Source organism: Apostichopus japonicus, chromosome 13 (assembly GCF_037975245.1).
Source record: "Apostichopus japonicus isolate 1M-3 chromosome 13, ASM3797524v1, whole genome shotgun sequence".
Taxonomy (NCBI): domain Eukaryota; kingdom Metazoa; phylum Echinodermata; class Holothuroidea; order Aspidochirotida; family Stichopodidae; genus Apostichopus; species Apostichopus japonicus.
In genome coordinates this window covers 19,662,863-19,688,689 of record NC_092573.1, presented here as the reverse complement: position 1 = coordinate 19,688,689, position 25,827 = coordinate 19,662,863, and the positions used below count along the sequence as shown (strand labels likewise).

Below are 25,827 nucleotides of genomic sequence, written 5' to 3'. Positions count from 1 at the left end.
GTTTAGTTTAGAGACCCATGGATCAGGAAGCCTTACAGTAGCTTATTTGAGACCCTGTCCGTGTTAGATATATATATATCTACATGTGTGTGTGTGATATACAGTGTGAAATTATACTATACTACGTTTTCCGTTTATTATGAAAATGAAAAAAAAAATAAGAAGCAAATGTATGATATATTTGAGTAAGACATAATTTAAGATTTCGTACATTAATTTTCAAACGACGCTAAATACGTTACTGTACGTGCATACTGTACGTACAAAGTCTTTTGTTATAGATGGCATCAATCTAGTTCGGCGTCGGTGTCAATATTTTACACAACTCAACGGGATGGAAGGCCTTGCATTCTGCTAAAGAGAGACTGGTATACCGCCACTAGTTCAACAACTTTTCAGGACAGGATATACGCTGATATCATCAGTCGAACATTCTCTATATATCATAGGGAACACCGGCATATATATACACAAACGTTTTATAACGCCTCCACTGGTTCCAACGGCAATCTTCTCATTTTCCTGTAAATAAATAAATAAATGAAAAAAAAAAACATAATCTATTACTGTCATTATTGAAGAACAATATCGCGCAAACCGTAAACATATTTTCGTGCCATGGTCCGTCCATTTATCCATCCCTCCGTCCGTCCATGCCATAAAATGTGCTTGAAAGGAATGACTGTGGCTAATTGTCACTAACTGGTGTTTACTTTAAACATAAAAGAGGTACATATATATATATAGTCCACCTTTATTTGCACACAGGAGAAACGGGACTGAACTTATAGTATAGTAATAGATGACTATTAGGCCATCAGCTGAAGGTCGAAATTCGCTTGTTTCGTTCCAGCAACTGCGGGTCTAAAATTTCTCTACAGCATTGAATACATAAATTAACTAAGATTAATGATCCAAAAGTTCTCCATGTACTTTCCTGCAGTTTTTTTGCAATTCCGCTCGAAAGATCGAACTATATTTTTATTGCGTATGTTAAGAAACCTGCCGTTTTACGTTCAAAAGTTGTGCGCCAGTGAGATATCTGTACCATGTGATATGAATTGTCCAATGAGCCATGAGTTCTGTGTGCAATCTTTGTAGAAAACAACAAACATGGCGGCTCCCACGGGCGCTAGTCAGTCTCCGACACACGGAAATCTACAGTGCTCAGTCCACATTGAATCTGTAAAATTTGAAGCAGTCAAGGCACTGACGAATAAACGATGGACTAAAGTTACTTCCTGCGCTAAAGATCGGCTTAATCTCAGCGGCGGAGACAGTGATATCGCCGTACTACTGATTACTCCATGGCCTACTACGATCAAGCGTGTGTTCAACAGCATAGTATGATGGGGTTCCATGATAAGTGTTACAGGCGGTTCATTGATAGCAAGCACATTGCTGCAAGAAAACGGACAGTACCAGAGGAGACAACTTATGATTTTAAACGAAGAATTGACGGAAAAGATCGAGGAAACCAAGCAGAAGCTCTGGTGTATTGCCGGTTCAATTTATTATATGTGGGAAAAGAAACAATACATTACTCGGCGTTGCAAACGGGTGCAGGACAAGCTGCAGCATGCAGAGACTTTCGATGGAGGTAAGCCTAAGCATACTACACGACTCTACTTGTACTTCTGTGGCATAGTTGAAGTGTTCAGAGAAGTTGCATAATGCAAGATCAGTAGCTCTTGAGGGATAGAATCCAAGTCAAAGGGCACAGTGTTGGACCTGAACATAATATAATTAGTGGCATGGTCATCTGATTTGTTTTGTTATAAGGTGGTAGGAACGGAAATTTGTTTCAAATTCTCCATCTGGGGCACTAGCCTAAGTGTTAAATACAGGCTTCATAGTTTTCTTACTGTGGCCCTTTATTTGAATGATAGAGATATTATATTAGTTAGAAAAATAAGTGTAACAAAGGTGCAATAAGGTTAGGTTTGCAAGGTCTTATGGTCAGCCTGTCTAGCTTTACCAAAATGAACAAGTATCTGTCTCCTTTATTATTAGTAACAGATATAATCTACCATTGTATAATTTAAACCATAACATTAAGAGATAATGTACTGTACTGTCAAAAAAAAGCCTGTTTTAATTCTTTTTTGCATGACACTGGTTTGCAAAATTTGAATGTGTCTTTGTTTGTCCATAGAAGATGAGCAGATCACATGGTATATAAATAAAATTGTCTTAGTTCTTATTTGTTGAAACTTACATTTTGATCAACAGAAAATGCAAAACAATTTGCTTTTTTTATTTCATTTTATTAAGGTATTGCTTCGACAAGCAGCAGAGCGGAAAAAAGATGAGCCCAGATTTTATGAATATTAGAGGAAAAGACCGTGTTGCCATTGAAGTGAGGTACCACTCTCTATGTTGAAGAAACTAGATACAATTCTTGACAAGGAAGACATACAGATCTTGAAAGGTAAAGTACTCTCTTCAATGTGTGGTTCATTGAGTGTTCAGGGGTGGATCTAGGACTTTTGGAATATGGGGGTCCTCCCCCAAGGAAAATTAAAAAATTCTCTAAACGCTTTGAGATGCAATATCAGGTTAATCTTTCCATTGAAATTATTAAAGAAATTTGCAACATATTTCTAGCTGAATTGTAATTATATTGGTACCCCATCATAAAATGTGAGACTCAAAAATATCCAATTTCATGGTACAAGGTGTTCTGTTCATCTCCTCCTCAGAGCAGAGTTTACCACCAACAAAAGATGCTCTGATCCAGCATGTTAAGCGCTGCACCAACCAGGCTGCTATTCACAGTAGGGCATTGCAGCAAAGGATTGATGCACTCTCACCAGAGGGACATGGATGGAAACTTGAAAATGATGACCTAATAATCACTTGGATGACGAAGCCACCTGACCCAGATGTTTTGCTTCAGTGTGTCAGCAGTAGCTGTAGAGTCGGCAAATGTCTTAAAGGAAGATGTTCCTGAATGAATGCACAACTACCGTGTACAGACCTATGTAAATATAGAAATTGCAGCAACTTCCAAGAAGATGTTGAGATTGTTGATGCAGGGGAAGATGATTTGGAGGATGAACTGTGATGGTGTTAAATCTTGATATCTTAGTCTGAAATTTTATTAAAGTTTGAAGTTTGTGAAGAGGGTTAACTTTTTCAAAGTCATGTTGTCATTATTTTGTTCCCCAGAGTTTAAAGGAACCAGAAAACATGATCTTATTCATATATTCATTTGAGCTATTAGTAGTTTTACATAGATTACCCTACCTACCAGACACCTTTGATAAATATCCACATTTTCTTCAAATCACACTTTTTTTGAGAGGGGATGGGAAGGGGGGAGGAGGGTGTTATGGGCATGCTTTACCTCTTGCATATTCACAACTACATTTACTGATGGCGATGACGCAAATACCGCGTCCTGAAACCAGTCAAAGGTTTTAACCATCGCCCCTGACCCTGTTCCAATATCACGGTTCTTTATTGTTTGCCGTAACATTTCGTTACCTGTTTTATTCATATTGTTAATATGTTCTGTGCATCTGTTCAAGTTTTGACTGAAGGATATTCAAGTCTTTAGTGACTTTTATTTCATCTAATTGTCTTCACCTCTACTACGGAATAGACTTTCCCTTTTCCATACCATATCTGACTTCCATGCAGTGAATTGAAGTGGATACTGTTAAGACTAGTACAACTGTCCTTGGATGAACTTTTAATCACTTATTAATTCCGCGCCGCGCCTTTTGATGAAGAACCTGTATCTTGAATCATCGCAAAGGCCCAGCTCTACTACACCATTGAGTGTATCGACCCAGTCTTAATAGATACATTATTTCTTTATATCTGGGGCTTAAGTTAACTGTCTTCGTTATTCACTTATTTGTACCATTCACCTTTATTATTCATATTATTTGTAGAATATAGAACTATTATTATTCAAAATACCATTCGAAACCTTGTCGATCTTTTCTTTTATGCGTTAACTCCCTTGGAAACTCTTTTTGCAGGAATACGAATTATGAACATGTCGTTTCAGTAACAAGGAGAAAGTACCTAGTTTTGCAGAAGACTGTAGAAAGAGTACTAAGGTAACGGATATATACCGACTATAACTTTATTTCACATCTACGATATGCCATGACGTCTTAGTGTGCCAACTTATATATTGATTTATACAAAAGAAATAGCTCACTGGTCTTGGGGCATTGGTACATCTCATTGTAACTAGGGATTTAGCTACATGTAAAGTAGAGGGAGAGGGGGTCGCATTTGTAAAACAGTTTGGATGGGGAGTGTAACAATTATGGAGAGGAACTTTTCATTATATGTGTATATTTACGCATACATGCACAGACGAAATGTATTCATAACATAGGGGGAAAATCTAAAAATATTTGATTTATTACAAAGCATTATATCTGAGTATTAAAAGTGGTACATTTTTATAATTAAAACCCTTAAGTTATAATGTGCAAAAATTGTATTTCATATTTCAAAGTTGAAAATGTGATTTTTTACCATTTTGGCAAAAATGGAGGGGGGGGGGGCACAACTTGTAATGCCTGAAAACAACCCTCACTGACCCTTAGACCAGAATCCTCTTCCACCATTCTTGTAACCCTGACCCAACTATTATACAAAAAAAAATATATCAGTCGTAATTTAACATATAAGAAAAGAGTGGTATGTATGCACCACTGTACCAAATCTAACGTTAGCACATGTGTTCCTAATACATAGCATCGTAGCACGTAATGTCTACATAACATACCCAATTTCAAGGGTTTCTTACAAAAATACTGCAGGAAATTTTTTGGAGAACTTTTGATATAATGTTTGTGATGCATTAAACTACCCAAAAATGCATTAAAAGTCTAGACCCGGTGTTGCTGGAACGAAACTGATTTTACAGCCACATTTTGAGCTTCAGCTGATGGCCTATATATGCTCATTTCGTGAAACGAAACACTATAAACTTCATATACAAACCAACTTCAATTATTAACTTGGGTTTGTCATGCAATAAGACCAGCTCGGACGATAGAGTGAGGTGGGGGGAGGGGGGGGGGGTTCAATGGGAGGTATATTCCCGGGCCCGGGTGAATTGTTTTCAGGGCCCGGTCTGGCTCTCGGCGCCAATGATTATGGCTATGAAAAAAAAAAAATCAGAAAACGTTTAAAATCTGCGGAGATATGAACTTGCCTTCCAAGAGCCTCAGCATCAGCGATAGTTTCTGGCATGAGCTGACCTTTGGTCTCTGGGAGGAGCAGGGCCATGAAGCCTGCCATAATTGTAAGGCCACCAAACACGACAAACGGGAATGGTGCCCAGTGCGCTCCAAGAAGAATGATCAAGGGGGAGAAGATACCCCCGCTCTGTGACGCAAGGGTGCATAAACCAAGACTGTTCCCTCTGTAATGTGGAGAAATAAGTCAGTTGATTTGACAATTTTATGGATTGAATGTCCATTGTATTTTCCCATAGGTAATACATATTGTCATTTAAAGTTACAGATATGCGGTGATACACACGATCAGCTAGTCATGATCTTGCATCGGCTTATACAGGTGCTGTCATTTTATGGAGTAAAATAAATGGTACCAAGAGGATATGTATATAGATACTGTTAAGTCAAAGCCAGGGATTGGTCGAGGGAAGGTGAGGGGTGGGGCTGACACCTTACAAGGTGTTCAGTATCTTCCTAAGCAAATTCAGTTGCAAACACAAGGTATATAGGTGAGTGTAGATGTAGATGGACAACCGTTGACCCCCCCCCCAGAGGCAGGGTTGACCTCCTACCTCTCCACAGATAGCTATAGAGGTATATACGTTTTTAAAAGTAGAATTTGATAGTAAACTTCACCTTAGAGGTGTGGGGAAGATCTCCACGGCCCAGACGTAAACCAAGGCGAACGATGCAGATACACCAAATTTACCGACCATTGCTATGCACGTTCGAATGACACCGAGGGCTGGAGAAAATAATAAAGATGGAAGCAAATTTGTCAGATTAAGAAAAAAGTTTAAATGACGGGACATCTTGTATTTACAAAGAACAAAATTTCAACTCTTTTACAACTGTATGAATTTATCACGTCATACCCGACAACACATTGAAAACTATTTAGAACAATGACAAAATACTTACGAGTAAATGGCATCAACACGCACATAGAGCCACCTATCATCATTAAAATAAATGTCGCTAATCTTCGGCCGATCAGTTCCATGGAGAAACCAGTTATCGTGTAAGCTGGTAACTCGACTAAACCAGCCAAGAAGAACGACAAATATATATTGACACCGAAGTCTGCAGCACTGAGTGCGAGCCCGTAGTAGACCATAGTGTGAACGAACCTTAAAAAAAAAAAAAAAAAAAAAAATCAGGGGGGTCTGCATGGGGGGGGGGGACCTTCCCTATAATAAAAATATATATACTTGAATTGGTTCGTTCTGCGGCACATGTAGGCTATAAGCTATGAATTAGATATTTGTTCAGGTATATATACCCAATGTTTTGCCAATAACTATACGTTTAATGTTTTTACGGTGGGCTTGAAAAGATGGGAGTGTAAACCCCCGAATAACCCTGGATCAAATTAAGAAGGGGTTAAATTATAGCTAAATATTTAGGAATTTAACAAATTGTCGGTTATGCCACTGAAAAGGCCGGGTATAAATTTGAAACTAAGTGACAAGGATTTTTTTCATTTGACCAAACTGGAAAATAAATGTTGTAAATCATGCTTACCACACAAACATCATAGTAAAGAGCCTAACGGTCAGAATGGGCCGTCTCAATAGGTCTAGTGCTGTGTACTGCACAGTGACGTCATCGTCCTGTTGATGAAATATAAACATGCAGAGAAGCAGGAGACGATATTTACGGACGTCACACACAAAATACAGCTCTGGGGGCCTGGGGTCGATTAGGGGCCCGGGGAAATATTGGATATGACACTGTCGCACATTATAAGGAGTGTGAGTCACTCGGTATAGTCTGACGTCATCAAAGGACGAGGAAAAAAGATTAAAGGGTGTGAAGACTCGCGCAAAAAGAAACGTCTAATGCCGGTATTCTGACCTAGTTTCAAATGAGGTGTAACAGAAGTGTTAGACACCATCATCGATCCCAGAAAATACACACACAGCTTGCAACCGTCGGTAATTAGACACTAGTGTACAGTCGGTACATACAACTGCGGTCAATACCCACAACACAGTGTATATATAATAGCAGCGATGGACATCTCAGGTCTAGATCAAAGATAACAAGGTATCACGTTTCATTACTGTCTGCATTTTGTAGCGACAAGAGAAAAACTTCACTTGCAAGCAACGGAAAGTTAACTTTTTAAAGATGGCGGCCCGCTGTTTGGGGCGAGTCTTCAATGCCTTTAACTTACATCGTCGGTTATGTCGTCATGCTTCGGTAGTGGAACTCCGTTCACGTCAGAAATTTTCTTAATAATCTTCATGGCTTCTGTTGTTTTGTTTTGCGATAACAACCATCGAGGAGACTCTGGAATGAATCTAAAATGAAATACAACCGAACAGATTGATTGATTGATGTGATGAGTAACAATATGTTAACGTGTTACCGCAAATTATCTTTGGGTCATATATGCATAATATGATCTAATGATTTATATTTATAGATTAATATTTATTGAATATTTAACGAATCGGTCAGTATCTATACGTTGAAGTTCGTAGGGAATGGTCTTTTTAGGTATACATGTATATATGCACGATGGTTTACTTACGGCATGGACAGGAGGTTAAGTAAAGGAACCAATGATATGGTCAGTTGCAAATACCGCCATTTTCGAATAAGAGAACCGAGTCCAGCTAGGGCCATAAATCCCAATGCAAAAAAGAGCTGGATAGCAACTCCCGCGAAAACACGTTTGGAAGGTCCGATTAACTCGGTCGCTAAATGGAGAATAATAAGGAATAACGATCAGTATATATACAAAACATTAGAAAATATGTTGGTTTTCAGCCTTACAGCTAACATTGCTCTGCAATACGGTCAATGATATCGGTCACGATCGGGGGAGGGAGGAGGGGGGGGGGGGAGTTGACTGGATCATAAAAGTTTTACCTGCTCAGAGATCCAACCGACAGTACACTGGGGACTTGAAACAAACTGCATATTCTCCGTCTCTCGTATGATCGGATTCGCGATTCAGAGGAACTTAAATCGTCGCCTCGGACCCAATGGCACACCGGTTCCCCGAGGCGGTAAACCGATAAGCCAACCCGCTCCTGGTCACGTTGGTAAGACAAATGGGAGGGGGGAGTAGAAGTAGTACACTCTCATATATGGCACAACCTTGCCAATAAAGCATTAACTCACCTGCGACAAAGGCTATGGTTAAGCAGCCATAGTTAGCTGCACCAACAAAGAACCTCAGGATTGTGTACATCCAGAAGGAGTTTGAGAATACCGTTAGCGTTCCAAACAACGATGCAGAGATTATAGAAATGTAGAGGGTGTAGAAACGTCCAATTCTGTTAGGCAAAAAAATCATAACATAATGATTTAATATGCACTTTGTTGGAAAAAAAGTGTAATGAGGTTTGAATCATTTCTACGACACTGCTGGAGCATTACTATCAACGGCACTGTTCATAATATGTCACTAAAAGGGAATTTATCTTCCTCCGGAAATTATTTTGCAAATATTTTGAAAGTCAGCGTCCATATTTGATCAAAGGTATTAGATCTGCGACTAATGAAGTGATAAGGTGTTAAGGTAAATGCAATCTGTAATGCTCAAATGTATATTACAATATCAAAACATAGTAATATATGTCATATAATGATCATCATGATCATCATGATCATCATGATCATCATGATCAAGATCATGGTCATGATCATGATCATCGTCATCGTCGTCGTCGTCGTCGTCGTCGTCGTCGTCGTCGTCGTCGTCGTCGTCGTCGTCGTCATCATCATCATCATCATCATCATCATCATCAGTTATATTTAGTGCCATAAAAAAATTCAGAAGAAGGGACCTTCCTCCCGGGTCCCCCCCCCCCTGGATCTGGTCCTGCATTACTCACTTGTCAGCAAGAATTCCGAGAACAAACGATCCAACCATGATTCCAGCAAAGTTCACCGCCTGGGCAATCTCTGGTAAACTTTTGCGGTCACAAACTAAGTCGAACTGTAAAAACACAATTAAACAAAAAGAAGAAAAAACTGTTTTAGCAACAAAACTACTAATTTCGATTGAAGAAAATAATATTGTAATGGAAGAAGTAAACTTTGATGGTACTATAATTGGTCTAAATGTAACCGTATGATGCAGTTATCAATATATAAGAAAACAAAAGAAAAGTTAGGGGATGGGGTGACGAACGCAGAGCCAGATCGAGACCTGGGCACAATTATGTAACCGGGTACCCTTCTGCACTTTTTATTATTTCTAATGGATATGAGAATACACTATATTCTTTGCCCTCACATTTTCCAAGAAGCCCTCTATAATATTTTCCCTGGCATCCATATCGACCCGGGCCTTGGGGCTGTTGACCTTACTGATCCTCCTCTCTCCAAGCGTGGGTAGCGGAGGGGGGGGGGCTGTAATCAGCGTTTCTTAGTTTTCTTTCACGTTATTACAAGAACACTTACATCCGTTATAATCGTGGTTTTGTATTGGCTTCTATCGTATATCCAACCTTCATCGCAGGCTATTGTCTCATTTGCCGAGCCGTCGTAACCGGAAGAGTCAAAGGTCAACCCGGAAACGTTATACTTCGTACACTTTGAGAAGCTACCGTCAGATGAGACAGGAATTGATGCATATTTCTTGATTTCCTCACATTCAGCTGCGGTCGTATTCCAATCAAACGGACAGTCAGTATTTGCCCAATCACTTTCTGCACACCAATGGTCACTCCCTCCAGCCAAAAAGACTTGGACAAGCAGATGCCATGCAGAGCAGAAAACTGGAAAACTAAGCAACAAATATATTCGCCTTTGGTAGGGACCAAAGTCTCCAAGATGGCTAATAATTTCGTCGTACTTCATTTTTTCACGAGAAATCTGCAAAATCTGCAAAAAAAGAAGAAAACAACAACAACGCATTTACCTCCCTCTGTATGTTTGATTTCCTTTGATATTTGATGCTATATTTATATATATTCAGGTAACAATATAAAAATTACAATTGAAAACACTTACACTATATATTTACTATTTTACACATCCGATCAGATCCCTTCAAAACAACATTTCGCGCCCTAATAGGGTCATGAATTATCTTTATCTACCGTGCTTGTCGGTTGTCGTCCTTTGTATTATGTTGTCTTAAAGCCTAAACACGTAAACCCGATTAACTTTCAACATGATGGAACTGGAAATGTGGATGTCTCACACTGAGTGGCAAGAAGCCTATAATCTCTACTACGTGGGTAAGGTCAGCAGAGGGTAAAAACTGACTGCAAAATGTAGTTTTTAAACTGCTATAATTCACGTCTGATAGGTGATTCGGTTAGTGGATCTAAATTAACCCAGCATCAATATCGACTCTACACAAAAGTGTTTCCGTCAAATTGTCGTTGTCTGTTGTAGAAAAGAAAAAAGGCACGGAAGGCTGAGTGCATGGTAGACGCCGTATAATGGCGCCAACTGAAGGAGCATGAAATGAGGTAAATATGAAAACGTGACTTATAGTTAACGTTAGGGAAACATATAGGCCTTAATAGTTCAGTGACTGGGTGGACTATAGACGTTAAATGGTGCATACCAAGGCATTTCTAGACTGTAAATGCCTGTTTGTCCTAATAAATATACTCTGGTATTATATTTGTTGAAAATGCACCCACAGTCCCTGGATCCGCAACATGGGCCCCGAGGAGCCGGCCCATGTTGAATGTTGAATGAATGTAAAGAAGCACGTGACTGAACATTATTCCCCCAACCTCATAACGACGGAGGTGGGAGAAACGAAGCGGGAACAGTTCATGGTACAAGTGTATTCGGAACTTAATTTGAAATAACTAGGGTTGGTTGGGGCGGGCGTGTAGGGGTTGGTGGGGGGGGGGTCGGACACTATAATTGGCATGACGTCTCAGTGATATATTTCATTGGGTTGGGTTGGCACATGCAGATGAGCAAAATGCGGCTACCATGAAAGTTTTCCTGCTGAATTCCTTGGAAGGTTTTGGTAATGTTCATCGAAAAATTTATTAGTCCAGTGTTAACCCCAAATTTCAGCATGATAAAAATTGAAGTTTTCTAGAGATCTTTCCGGGTAGTTCTGCATCTCCAACTTACTAACTCACTTCCAGACAGTAAGGAGTGTTAAATTAGATAATTAAATGGTTCAGTGAAGCGGGGAGGGGGGAGGGGGAGGGAGAGGGAGAGGCAATTTTGCGCGTGACAGTAAAATACCGTGTTGAAGTTGAAGCACTGCTGACCGTTGTTCGTCTTTCTGTCATATTTGTGACGAATATTGATGTGCTTTAAGAATAGAATACGAACATTTACTCAATGCATGACTTTATTGCTATAAATGTTACACTATACCTGTAATCTGTTTCCCTTACTTTGGTTATTCATCCTTCATTCTCTGTGAATATGGAATTTGCCAACAGTGTGACAGCTACCCATAGCATGCACGCAGGCAACAACTGTGCATGGCAAACCAATCTGAACTAAGCATGCAGAAGCGACGCGGGAAATAACTTAAGCCACTTCATGACATTGTATAAAAGGTGAAAGTTATAAAATGATTCTTTCCAAGGGGCCAACAACAGACATCCGAAAATGACCGAATTCTTTGAGACGTAGAATGTTATGAAAGTCATCATTGTTTTTTTCTGATTCACATTATTCATTCATGCTACGCTATATGTCTTGTATGGAGTAGTAGACTGCTGGGAGCTGTCACCCAAGTGGCTCTTTGGAACGCGAAATATCGAATCTGGAGTTCATGAACGCTTTGTAATTGACAGCCATGCACACTGTTGAAATGTGTATACCTGTCAGTTATACATAGCGCTGATGACAAAATTCTATATATTTTCCTTTCCTCCTTCGGCCATGTTTTTGTTTTTCTTTTTCAAGCAAAGTTAAAAACAGATGTTCCATTTGATCTTTCCACCTACACAAAAATCTCTATATTAATAATTGGCATAGTGAGTCGTTGCATGTTTTTGTATACATTTTTTTTCAAGAATTTGTGCGTTCGTGTGAAATTTCAGTTGAAAACTAGACATGTAGGCCTACTACTTTATAATATGTGTCTCTCGAGAGCCGGGTTACAAAACGAGTTCATTTTTATATTAACAAAGATCCGATAATCCCTAAGGAATGTGATAGTGAATGGATTTAGGGCCTAATAATTCCTTCTAATAAAAGGAAATCAAAATACATGGCATTAAACGCAGACATGTAAATATGTGCCAACAGGTCAAAAGTGCCATCAGACTAACTCTAAGGTACCATGCCAAATTCTTCATATGAGAACAAGCATAAAATATTCCCATTTTGTAGACAAGGAGAGAACTTTCTAAATAGGCCTTGATGCCATTCTCTCTGCTGCTTGAGTGTGAATATGGGCAAGTTTAAAGAATAGCGAAATATGAAGTGTTTTTTAAATTTTTTTTATAAAAGAACTTTTAAAACGAAGTGTCAACCCAACTCATTATTGTTATGGTGAACCAAAAGCCTAATCTATCCAGTTTAATTAATAAATATATAAATCAATTAATTAAGTTCATTAAGGGTCTCGAAGGGGTTATTATTTATATTATTTGGTCTGGAAATCCGACCAAACTTAAACGGTCTACTAGTATCAGTCCATCCAGTGCGGGGGTGGGTGGGGGGGGGGATTTAATGTTATTCCTAGACATCTGCAAAGATTCATTAACAGTTTAAAATGCACGTGGGTCAAAGGTTATTGTAAATGATAAGCATGATAAGAAAGGATTTCGACATTGCGTTAGGGGTCCATTTGGTAAAAGTTCTTTTCTTCAGTGCAATTGTGCTAAGGAAGATATTCGTAAAATTAATAACGTTTTTATCAAGTCACATATGCTTGTATGGTGCGACATTTCTTTTAATAGGCCTACTGAGTATTTTGGTATCACCAAATTGTTTGGAATAATTCTTTATCCGTATAGATAAGGCTGTGGTATTGATAATCAGTTTTTCATTTAAAAAAAATATTAGTGACCTATTTGACCTATTTGATGAGCATGGTCATCCTTTGACGAATGGTCGGTTTAAGGTCCGGTTTCAGATTGAGAGGTTTCCGTTTTCTTTATACTTTGGATTAATTGAATGTATTTTAATGAAATAGTACAGAAAAGGATTACAAAGTGTTTGTTTTCAACATGCCGAGTTTTTCTGTTCAAGATAATAAATTGCGTTATTTTCAGTTTCGCTTTTTACATAGATTTATTGCGACAAATAAACTGCAGTTTAGTGAGGGAATAGCCAATGAAAGTCATTGTTCCTTATGGCAAAGACATGTGGAATCTCTGCAACACTTGTTCTGTGATGGCCATTAAACGAGTCAAATTTTATTTGAGAAGTTGAAAACCGTTTTATAAGAAAATAACTTTTTTAACAACGAAAAATATTTTTATTTTCGGGAAAAGTTGTATCCACCCGTATAACTTTTTAATTTTACATATGGAAAATTATATTTATCAGACCAGTCGTCAAACTAAGAGTTGATGTATCGAATAATTCTTTGATAAATTTTAGTTCGCTGTTGACCCTGAAAAATATAATTACTCTAGGTCAAAAAAGAAGAATAGGAACAAGGTGAAGTGTTTGCAGATCCAGAATGCTTTCTTCTGGTTGTGGTGACTTATTTCGATAGCTTCTGCAGTTGTTTCGTTGTTGTTTCTGTTGTGGCTTACTTTTTACATTCAAGTAGTTGACTGTACTTCTACATGTTAATTTGGGGACACTGATCCATTATTGTGCTATATCATAACTTTATGTATTATTTGATTCTGTAAAAAGAAAACAAACTTGAATAAATGGAGGGAAAGAGTTAATTCCTTAATAAATAATTTAATTAATTAATTAATCAATCAATTAAGTCAGTCAGTAATTCAGTCTTTATTTCTCTCATTTATTCATTCATTCCAGCCAGTCAGTCATTCAGTCAATCTTCCATTCATTCATTCATTCATTCAATCATTCATTCATTCAAATTCACTAATTAATCCATTATTCCATTCAGTCATTTCATTCACTGATCCATTTATCTATTCAGTCCTTCTATCATTCATTCAATCAATCATACAATCACCCATTTCATCATTCCATTAATAAATTAATCATTCAATCATCCAATTATTCTTTTACTCATCGAATCATTCAAACACTCGTTTATTTATTCATACATGAGATGAAACATCCAAACATGTTACCTTCTAATAACCGTAACGTACAAATCAAAGCCTATTATGTGGTCAAATTCTCTTGTGTGGGTGGTTCAATTATTTTTTCTCAATGTAACCCCCCCCCCCCCCCCAACCATTCCTCATACGTATTGGCATCAAATAAGCCATCACATGAATTATACTGACTTGTATGTTTTTATGACTTAATATAAACTTCTTCGCTCCACAGGGTGATCTAAGAATATCACAATGTGTCTGTCCGTCATAAACAAAGTGTATGTTTTTCTAATTTTCCATGCCTGGTAATTTCAGTTAAACTATAAAGATGACACTTATATAAAACACATTAAAATAAATTTCGATAACTATATATTGTAGTCACTCCGTTGTGTATATCGCTATGATTTATTTGTAACGTCTTCTGTTTACCCCGGGGCAACGAAAGATGTTCTTCTTCTTTCTCACGAGGACACATTTATGTGAACTGTTTATATGCCATCAGGTCATACCTTACAGGTTCTTCTCGGCGCGGTGTATATGAGGTGACCTATGCTTATAACAAACTTATACCCCAATAAAATATATTTTACATCGCATATTAAAATATGAAAATTTATCTTATAACAATTCCATATCGGAAATGTCAAGTAAAGACAAATTTATTTATTTAGGTAACATGTTTTCACAAGTCGCACACTTAACATTACGTCATCCTGACTCACTGTTGGTGAAAGCGTCTGTTCAGCCTATATAGTCGACTGTATATATACCATACCGTACCGTACCGTACCGTACAATACCATACCACACCACACCACACCACACCACACCATACCACACCATACCATACCATACCATACCATACCATACCATACCACATCACACCACACCACACCACACCACACCACACCATACCATACCATACCATACCACACCACACCACACCACACCACACCACACCACACCACACCACACCACACCATACCATACCATACCATACCATACCATACCATACCATACCATACCATACCATACCATACCATACCATACCATACCATACCATACAATAAACCATACAATAAACCATACCATACAATAAACCATACCACACCACACCACACTATACCATACCATACAATAAACCATACCATACCATACTATACATTCTATGCAGTCTGTACAGTCTAACTGTACAGACTGTACAGACTGTAATGCCCCCCTCCCTCCCGACACCACCCTCAAAAATATGCTAGTAATTCAAGTAATGGTCAGTCGTGCTCAAACTACAACAAACATATGTCCACCTCAGTTTTCATTGACTGAAACTATTTTTTTGTTATCTTGTCATATATTGAATACATCGGAATATCTCTAGGCTATACATTAAAATGGAGAATCAGAACTTCGGAAAACTTTCGCAAAGTGTTATTCAATTCTAACAGGGTATCACTTTAAAGGTCACGACTGGTGACTTTTGAGTTCAAAGTTAGCAAGCACTAACATCTGTGACTTTATATTTTTACTCTCACTTGTCTGTTCTGCAAGATATGAAACTATAAACAATGGGTAATGTCGCTATCTCTGTTTTTTGGGGGTTTTTGTTGTTGTTGTTTTTGACTTACAGATGTACGGTTATTTTCAGCCGTTCGTTGTAGAAGTTTTAGGTGTCAACAAATAACGAAGCAATCGAATGCTATAACCGTAATAACTTTAAGGTGACACAGTGATATATATATAATCATGAATTAGCCGAGATGTAGCAATTGATGGGGAGGGAGAGGGGGTGAGGGGGGGGAGGGTAGAGCGTATGCCGAGTAATTATAACCGACACAATGAGCTTGAAATATATAGACGTTATACATATCAGTAGTGAGGGAGAGACCAAGAGATCGTTTTTATAGAACCAAAGAATATCAACGTAAACTTTGAGCTCGATTCAATCAATAGTAGATTGTATATAAGAAATGCCGAACGAAGATCTGCATATAATTATTTGTGATGTCAAGTCCAAGTTCTTGCATGTGTTAAGTTTTACGGCTTGCAAAACACAGAAGGTCACAGGAAAGAAAGAATCATACCGGAAGTGAAATAAGAACGTTATCGAACCGTCATTCACTCAGGAAACTACATTCCAGCCCCTTGATGCATAACTGGGAGCTGAAGTATTTTCGGCTGCTGTTTTGTTATCAACAATTTGGATTATTTTGTCATAAACGGCACCACCTAGATTTCCCAGACGAACTTGGCAACTGGTATTCTTTATCGCCTTTTAAAGTCGGTCTTAGACTGCCTTTTTATGATTACATAAAATATGTAATATATAGGCCTACCTAGCAAGTAACTTTAACAGGCTCTGCGTGTTGGTATTGACACAAGCCAACCTCAAATGAGTTATTTTTTTTAAAGATTTCAGCTCTATGGTGTTAACCTTGGAGTTGTTACCTGAGTAAACCATGGTTCATTAGGGTCAAGCATGTGAAGGGCTTTGGTAAACAAAATGTTGATAGTAGGTATATAGTCAATATCATCCTACATTCTGTCTGAAATTCCACAGTTTTTTTTTACATATATACTGCACCATAGCGCCTGGTTATTTAATTTATATGCTGCACAGAGGAAAACTGGATGCTATTTCCTGTCCTATACTCTGACAACCTCCATGTTTTATATACCTTGTTAGGCTGACTCAATGCAGAAAACCAATAGGGACTCATAAATGATACACAGGTGTCACTGAAGGTTACGGATAAACTCGTATGAAAACATCTTTTTATACATTATGAACAATAACGTGTTATTGAGGTGTTGGTGGTTTTCATTTGAATACAATTAAATAGGCCTGTAGCTGTTTTTTTTTAAATTTTTGTTGTTGAGCAATAGTAGAAATTATATACCCAGAGATGAGAATCATCGTCAACTCCCACACTACCTGATGTGGAAACATTCACTCGCCGCCATTGAGCTGATTACGGTCGACCTGATGTTATATGTGGGTAATTCACATAACACAAATCAATGCCAATGATCGATAAAACTCATTCGAAAAGCAAATGGGTTTGCATGACGTCAATTTGACGTCAACATGACGTCACAATGCGTTACCTCTAAAAAAAAACAAGTGCTGCGACAGAAGTGCATGCTTTAATGTGTTTACTAGTTAACATTATGCAATTATCGTACTTATTGCTGATCAGGTTTAAGTTAATATATAACAGTCAGCCGATATAATATATGACTAAAGAAACATGGTACCGTTCATTCGCTGCACGAGCGTCCAGGTAAAAATCAGATCTATTATTATTCTATCAATTTTTTTAAGACATTGATTGGAGAGGATTAAAAATCAGAAATAAATGTAGACGCAACAAAACTAACATGGGTATGGGGAAGAGGGTTGATGTTATAGGGGGGAGGAGGCCAGGATAAGGTAACAGTTGACTAAGCGGTGATGAGGTGAACGGAAGATGACAATTTTGTTTGTTTGTTGACAATTTGAACTGGGCCCGTGTCATATTTAGGGTGAATACTCGTAGTGGAGGGGCGACGGAGAGGGGGGGGGGGGTGGGGACAGTTGGACACCATTTGTCACCCTTCTACGTTAAATGGATTCTGAAGTGTCTCATCTAGCTTGTCACATATCTGGCTTGGGCAATTTGAACATCTAATGTAAATTAATACTGAAATTACATATTTGTTATAATCTTAATTACACAGCTTGATTTGATTGTCGTTACGAAGCTTTACAACATTGGTGTCCTTCTCAGTCTCCACTAGTTAGTAAGTGTGTCTGTGTGTAAGTGTGTGTGTGTGTTTGTACGCCGAGAATGAGATCGGCGATCAAAACAAAAACATCAACAACCTGTTAATTGCAAATCACTTCAGTCTCCCAAATGACTCGATTGAGAAATTACGTGTTATTGCCTTTGACCAAAACGATTCTCGGGACCGAGACAAATCTAGAAAAGGAACTAAATCTAAAAACCAAGACACCATTCTGTTTAAACATCAGGAAACGAGATTCCGTCCCAGATAAGTCAAAACCGAATTCCTTTGAAGTTACGACGGAATCGCGTGCTAATCCAGCAGAAATCAGTAAGTCGCATTGACTAATTCACTGCCATGCCGACACTCTTCTCTACAAGAAGTTTCAGTTCCTGCTGTTCCTTGTCACTTTTCGGTGATCATGCACTAAAGAAGAGCTAGTTTGTATATGATATATGTATTATACTAATTATTTAGTTTTGAGATGTTATCGTTAAATTCAGTCTGATCCAGGCTTAACTGCACAACTCACATATATTTCCTTGTAGATGTGCAATCGCTGGAATCGAAAACTCACACAATTACCTGAGAGTGTTTTATCCATCCCGCAACGAGACTGCATAAATAATAGGCCTACCATTCATGTATGTATATAGATAGGCCTATACGTATATATAGTCGTAGCCTGAATCAGTTTAATATGCCCCTCGTCAGCACGCGCGTTTCAACTTTTAATTAAGTGGAATTATGATCACAGTGTATACTTCACAGTAAATCTTACAGGTTGGTCACAACATTTATCCTTTTCATCAGATTTTATCTGTAAACAATCATGATAGAGCCATATCTAAGAGTTCAGTGCAAACTTTAATTCGTTGAAGAAAAAAAAAACAATGAAAACAAACAAACAAAAACCGGAAAAGTAAAGAAAGAGAAAAAAAGAAGAACAATATGAAACAGTTTCTACTTACCAAACTGTCTGCAATTTCACACAAATGGTGCTTTGGTTAGGCTTGCACCCGTCTGTTACGTTTTTATTATATAGACCTACAGGTTAAGTACACTGAAACCTAACTTATCACACTCGCCAGGAACAATTTTGACGTCTGTCTCGTCCAGGTACATGAAGTTAACCTGCTGCAGCAGCCTGTAGTATTATATGTGTTGCCTCTTTTACTCTTGTCGGTGGTGATCAAACAGGCGATAACACTACGCAACAAAGGTCGAAGTCTCGCTTCAACGGCTTGTATTTGACTGCATCAAATATATTATTCTTGTTTTATATAAATCGGGTCCACTCCAAACGGCAAAAAAATAAGTTACTAGACCATCACAAACTTGCATTGACTAGGCCTAATATGTTAATCCATGAAAATTTGACAAAATATATTATAAAGGACCCCCGGCAATATTTGGCATTCTTTCGTAGTAGCCTACGTACCAACAGGCATGAAATAACGTCAGACAGTTTACAATGGTTGGCTTGAGCGAGAACGTCATTCACTGTATAGTCCGGGAGCCCAGAAGGTTTATTCAGCTGAAGAGGTACAAAAGGTTTGGTGGCCTGATTGTGTTGGTAGGTGACCAAGCATCAATAAAATGTGTTGCTGCCGGGGCACACCCTGCATGGTAGGTGAGGGGGTAACAAAATAGGGGGGCAAAATATGCTTTTATTTAGCTGAAGAGGTACAAGCACAAAAGTTGCTGGATCTTATTCCATGGAGGGTACCTTGCATCATGGTGGCAATGACAGCAATATCTGACTGCATGGGGCCCCAGACAGTAGCCCAAAAGAGGCCCGCCCATATGGTATTATTCAGCTGAAAAGGTACAAGGGTGAATTCTTTTGCATTTGAACTATTACACATTGTGGTGTACTAAAACACTAATGACAGTAACTTCGTCCTGCATAAGGGCCCAAACAGTAGCCCTAAGAACGGGCCATGCGGTACAACCAGCTGTTGGCTAATTTATCTAGCTGAAAAAGTACACGAACAAAACTTGTTGGATACTGCTCCCAGCAAGACTAATTTCATTGCTGTAGCAACAACAGCAATATCTGACTGCATGGGGCCCCAGACAGTAGCCCAAAAGGGGCCCGCCCATGTGGTATTATTCAGCTGAAAAGGTACAAGGGTGAATTCTTTTGCATTTGAACTATTACATATTGTGGTGTACTAAAACACTAATGACAGTAAATTTGTCATGCATAGGGGCCCAAACAGTAGCCCTAAGAATGGGCCATGCGGTACATCCAGCTGTTGGCTAATTTATCTAGCTGAAAAGGTACACGAGCAAAACTTGTTGGATACTGCTCCCAGCAAGACTAATTTCATTGCTGTAGCAACAACAGCAATATCTGACTGCATGGGGCCCCAGACAGTGGCCCAAAAGAGGCCCGCCCATATGGTATTATTCAGCTGAAAAGGTACAAGGGTGAATTCTTCTGCATTTGAACTATTACACATTGTGGTGTACTAAAACACTAATGACAGTAACTTTGTCATGCATAGGGGCCCAAACAGTAGCCCTAAGAATGGGCCATGCGGTACATCCAGCTGTTGGCTAATTTATCTAGCTGAAAAGGTACATGAACAAAACTTGTTGGAAACTGCTCCCAGCAAGACTAATTACATTGCTGTAGCAACAACAGCAATATATGACTGCATGGGGCCCCAGACAGTGGCCCAAAAGAGGCCCGCCCATATGGTATTATTCAGCTGGACAGGTACAAGGGTAGATCCTTTTGCATTTAAATTATTGCACATTGGGGTATACTAAAATACTAATGACAGTTACTTTGTCCTGCATATATGCCCTCACAGTAACCCTAAAGATAGGCCCTGCAGCCCAACCAGCTTTTAACTAATATCCCTACCTGAAAAGGTACATAAACAAAACGTGTTGTATACCGCTTCGAGCAGGACTAAATCTATTGCTGCAGTATTTACAGCATATCTGCCTGCATGGGGCAAGACGGCGGATAACAATTAAATCATCAAATCATGGTCTTGTCCCCAAAATGCCAGCCTCATCGATGATCACTCTGGACTTCGGTTCAGGAAGCAAGAGACGATTCATAAACGTAACCAACATTTCACGTGAGCTTGAAAGAAAGCAAACAGGTTTGAGTGAAGCTCTCATTAGTTTTCATGCTCTGACTGGTTGTGACTACAACTCTGCGTTCTACCGGAAAGGCAAGTCTGTACCCTTCAGTTATCTAGAGAAAGACCCTGATAACGTTGAGGCACTGAAGTCCTAATGCACCAATGCTGTCGATAAACCTGCAGTGACTGCATTTGTTTGCAGGATCTATGGATTCAAGGCATTGGACGACATCAATGAAGCCAGGCACCAGTCTTTCACCAGGATGACTAAAAGAAAACAGCAAGCGGTACACGTAAAGAAGATCAATTGCTCATCTTTACCACCATGTGAGAAGGTACTGTATCAACACGTATTACGGGCAAACTTCGTTGCTACGATGTGGAGCCATGCACATACCAAACAACCAACCAAAGACCTGCACCCACTGAATTATGATGGATCGCCAATGATGATGGACTGTATGTGCCCCATTGGTATGAAGGTGAAGCTCTACCCGATACATTGTTCAGTGAAGACTCGGAGCCAGTACATGAGCGTGAAGAAATGACTCTGGCTTTGGATGCTGTCGTTGATCCAAGAGATAACTATGCAGAAAATATGAGAAAATACAATATGGACGTAGCAGATGTTGATGATGACAGTGAGTTGGATGATCAGCCATGGAGTGATGACAGTGAGAGTGAATGTGAGGATGAGGATTAGGTATGACCCTTGATGAGAACGCAAACAATTACTTGTGCCATTTCTATGTCGTAAATAATCATTATATTGTGACATACATCAACACAATAGAACGGGCAGAAAGGTAATATTCTCTATTGACAGGAACTTATGGATTTCATAGTTATTATGTAATAAAACCCATCTGTTTGCAGTGGTTAAAACAAAACTTCCACCACACCCTGGAGCAACATTTCATCTGCTTGACATGTACAAAACCTGTTACCCAGAACCTATGAGGCTGTTGAAGATTGATGTAGTTTTGATATTTGGCCTTTTCTTGGTTGACCCTAACATGTAACATTAGTGTATTACTCGCTAAATCAAGTGCTGTATTTTCCATGTACTGCTGTGACAATGGACAATAATAATGTCAGCAGCTTACATTTCAGAAAATTCCACTGACTTACAGTACTTGTTACTTGTCTGTACATTCCTAACTTTTGTACCTAGCTATGGGAATCTAGTAACACTCTTTCGTTATAATTCTGTGTGCTAAACTTTATGTTATCAATGTTGCCTAAGATATACAAAATGGTGTCCAATTGACTGTTTTCGGTACATTACCCTAGTGTACATGTATTATGGATGTTACTATATGTTATCATTTTAACCAAAACTGTAAATATGTTATTTCAGCAAGTGATGATGTTAACATGCCTTCATATGATTATCACTGATAAATCATTACGATCAATGATTGAGCAATTTGAATCAAAGTATATCAGTTCAATGCTACAACGATGGAGACCAACTTTCAGTTAATTAGGGCCAGTACAATGTTTTAGGTCATTCTGAAAGATACAATTCTGGCTACACAAAGTATTTTAAATTACATTTAAAAAAAAGGGCACCTATCATAGCGTTCAGTTATGGTGGTATTCACAGTTTTGAATTGCCTCGCAATCCAATTATAAGGTACGTTACACTGGATTTCTAACGAAGAAGACAAATAACGTTGTTAACCAGGTCCAATAAATCATAAATCTCTTGCAATTATATCATTTCTGTTTTCTCTCACTGCTCGTCCAATCGTGGCAAGAGACAATAAACATGAAAGGAGGGGCTATGTTGGGCTATATTGTCTGGGCCCCAGTGCAGAACGAAGTTGGTGTCATTGGTAGATCTACTTAGGTAAACCTAAATGTATCAGCATCAATGCTGAAAGATTCACCCTTGTACTACTTTGACTGAATAACACCATACGGACCTGTTTGGGCCACTATGAAGGACAAAGTTACTGTCATTAGCATTATAGTATACCCCGATGTGTAATAGTTCAAATGCAAAAGGATCTACCCTTGTACCTTTTCAGCTGAATAATACCATGTGGGCTGGGCCCTTTTGGGCCACTGTCTGGGGTCCCATGCAGGCAGATATTGCTGTTGTTGCTACAGCAATGTAATTAGTCTTGCTGGGAGCAGTACCCAACAAGTTTTGTTCATGTACCTTTTCAGCTAGATAAATTAGCCAACAGCTGGTTGTACCGCATGGCCCATACTTAGGGTTACTGTTTAAGCCCCTATGCAGGACAAAGTTACTGTCATTAGTGTTTTAGTATACCCCAATGTGTAATAGTTCAAATGCAAAAGGATCTACCCTTGTACCTTTTCAGCTGAATAATACCACATGGGCGGGCCTCTTTTGGGCCACTGTCTGGGGCCCCGTGCAGTCAGATATTGCTGTTGTTGCTACAGCAATGTAATTAGTCTCGCTGGGAGCAGTTTCCAACAAGTTTTGTTCATGTACCTTTTCAGCTAGTTAAATTAGCCAACAGCTGGTTGTACCGCATGGCCCATTCTTAGGGCTACTGTTTGGGCCCATATGCAGGACAAAGTTACTGTCATTAGTGTTTTAGTATACCTCAATGTTTAATAGTTCAAATGCAAAAGGATCTACCCTTGTACCCTTTCAGCTGAATAATACCACATGGGCGGGCCCCTTTTGGGCTACTGTCTGGGGCCCCATGCAGTCAGATATTGCTGTTGTTGCTACAGCAATGAAATTAGTCTTGCTGGGAGCAGTACCCAACAAGTTTTTTTCATGTACCTTTTCAGCTAGTTAAATTAGCCAACAGCTGGTTGTACCGCATGGCCCATTCTTAGGGCTACTGTTTGGGCCCCTATGCAGGACAAAGTTACTGTCATTAGTGTTTTAGTACACCACAATGTGTAATAGTTCAAATGCAAAAGAATTCACCCTTGTACCTTTTCAGCTGAATAATACCATATGGGCGGGCCTCTTTTGGGCTACTGTCTGGGGCCCCATGCAGTCAGATATTGCTGTCATTGCCACCATGATGCAAGGTACCCTCCTGGGAATAAGATCCAGCAACTTTTGTGCTTGTACCTCTTCAGCTAAATAAAAGCATATTTTGCCCCCCTATTTTGTTACCCCCTCACCTACCATGCAGGGTGTGCCCCGGCAGCAACACATTTTATTGATGCTTGGTCACCTACCAACACAATCAGGCCACCAAACCTTTTGTACCTCTTCAGCTGAATAAACCTTCTGGGCTCCCGGACTAGTAGGCTTTCCTTTTATTAACGAAAAACACACCAAAAAAAAAACAAAAAAACAAGGCTCCATATAGACCTGTATAGTGCGCGAAGCATTGACGCGATACAGGATCACGATAAAGCAAACAGAGGATGGGAGGCGGAGAGAGGGAACTAAAGGAATAACTTGCAGGAACCATTGAAATATATCCAGGGGCGGCGCAGCCTGGGGAGGGTGGTTGGTGCAGGGCACAATGGACACGTGTCCATCCTCAGGTTTTTGAGAAACCTCAAAAGTGCCCTTTTTCTTACGTTTAGAAATGGCACCTTTTTCCATTTCTACAATTAAAACTTATTTTTCCCTTAATTGTGGGGGGGGGGGGGGGGTTGTACCTCAGTATAGCTGTGAAACAGCGTTAGCTATGAAAGATAGGAGACTACAACAATATTGGCAATTTTGGCCAGTGGTGGAGGCACATTTCTTGTTTACGACCACGGGCCTGTCGTCACCACATATAAGTTTACAAGTTTCTATCGTCACAACTTGCATTCGCTCCGTATCAGAACATTAACCTGTCACGTGATCACATGTTTTCATCGTGATCTTCAATGTTTTTTGCATTACAATATATCGTAGCAATTCATATGTAAATGGTATTGCCACGTACACTTGACTCACCGTGAATAACAACAGGCTTGCAAAAGTTGTTTTTCTTTGTCTTATAAATTTTCTCACTTCGCGTTCCATTGATCGGTTAATACTCACATTCAGATCCAAGCGTGAGCGAACAAACTAGTTTAATGCGATTGTGTTTATAAACTGCTGGCAGAAATGACACCATGCTCCCAGATTCCGTAAGTTATGTCAATACGTAGGACTACAATGTTGCCTAGCAACAGGAAAACACGGGTGCTTACATTAAGAAGTTTCATTCTTTATATGTGACTTCACTTCAACTTATATAGTCTCATTCAGTTTGGTCTGAAATTGTCAATATTTCACTTCACAAACTGCTAGAAATAAAATGCAACGGTTGTGTTTAAAACGCATTCTTTTTCCTCGCAAATATTGAGTTTGTTACATAACTGTTACAACAGACGTCTACATCTTCGAGAATAATCTGTAACTATTCACACTTTCATAGCGCATCAACACGTAGAGTACACGGTCGTACAAACTTTCAGGTCACATGTGAGTCTCACAAACATTCCGACCGGATGTGAACAGGTCTGTCTGCTTTTGCATACAAAAATCGGGCGGTTTAAGCATTGTTCTTAAGGCTATAATTATCATGTAGAGTTGCTTCTGTTTGGTCGAAACTTAAAGGGTAGCGATGGCAGAGACAATGGTTCAATATAGGGGTGGAA

The 25,827-nt window shown here is 39.1% G+C and overlaps 1 protein-coding gene and 1 long non-coding RNA gene across 4 annotated transcripts; one reads left to right on the top strand and one right to left on the bottom strand.

The window, feature by feature from the left end:
• Positions 1-143: 143 nt before the first annotated feature.
• On the bottom strand, positions 144-25,252 carry LOC139978540 (organic cation transporter protein-like). Of its 2 annotated transcripts, none has more exons than XM_071988836.1 (11): positions 25,139-25,252; positions 9,636-10,058; positions 9,065-9,168; positions 8,349-8,503; positions 7,753-7,921; positions 7,393-7,519; positions 6,738-6,826; positions 6,135-6,343; positions 5,850-5,958; positions 5,189-5,398; positions 144-522 (listed from the first exon to the last, which is right to left on the bottom strand). In XM_071988836.1, exons 1-11 carry the CDS (start codon positions 25,205-25,207, stop codon positions 480-482), a joined length of 1,707 nt encoding a protein of 568 aa, XP_071844937.1. In that variant the 5' UTR covers positions 25,208-25,252; the 3' UTR covers positions 144-479. The 2 variants fall into 2 exon arrangements, with proteins under 2 accessions (XP_071844937.1, XP_071844938.1); XM_071988837.1 differs by lacking the exon at positions 25,139-25,252 and adding an exon at positions 19,105-19,601.
• On the top strand, positions 531-3,931 carry LOC139978541 (uncharacterized). Of its 2 annotated transcripts, XR_011796977.1 has the most exons (3): positions 792-1,600; positions 2,275-2,431; positions 2,703-3,931. It is a non-coding gene; the product is annotated as an uncharacterized lncRNA (long non-coding RNA). The 2 variants fall into 2 exon arrangements; XR_011796976.1 differs by having other exon boundaries at positions 531-1,600; positions 2,275-3,931.
• Positions 25,253-25,827: the final 575 nt, after the last annotated feature.

What these genes read in the sequence shown, in the direction of transcription:
- LOC139978540 (XM_071988836.1), bottom strand. Translation starts at nt 25,207, where the DNA reads ATGGAACGCGAAGTGAGAAAATTTATAAGACAAAGAAAAACAACTTTT. An exon ending in CTCGGAATTCTTGCTGACAA is followed by an intron (nt 8,504 to 9,064) that starts GTGAGTAATGCA and finishes TTTGCCTAACAG; the next exon opens with AATTGGACGTTTCTACACCC. An exon ending in GATGCTGAGGCTCTTGGAAG is followed by an intron (nt 523 to 5,188) that starts GCAAGTTCATAT and finishes ATTTATTTACAG; the next exon opens with GAAAATGAGAAGATTGCCGT.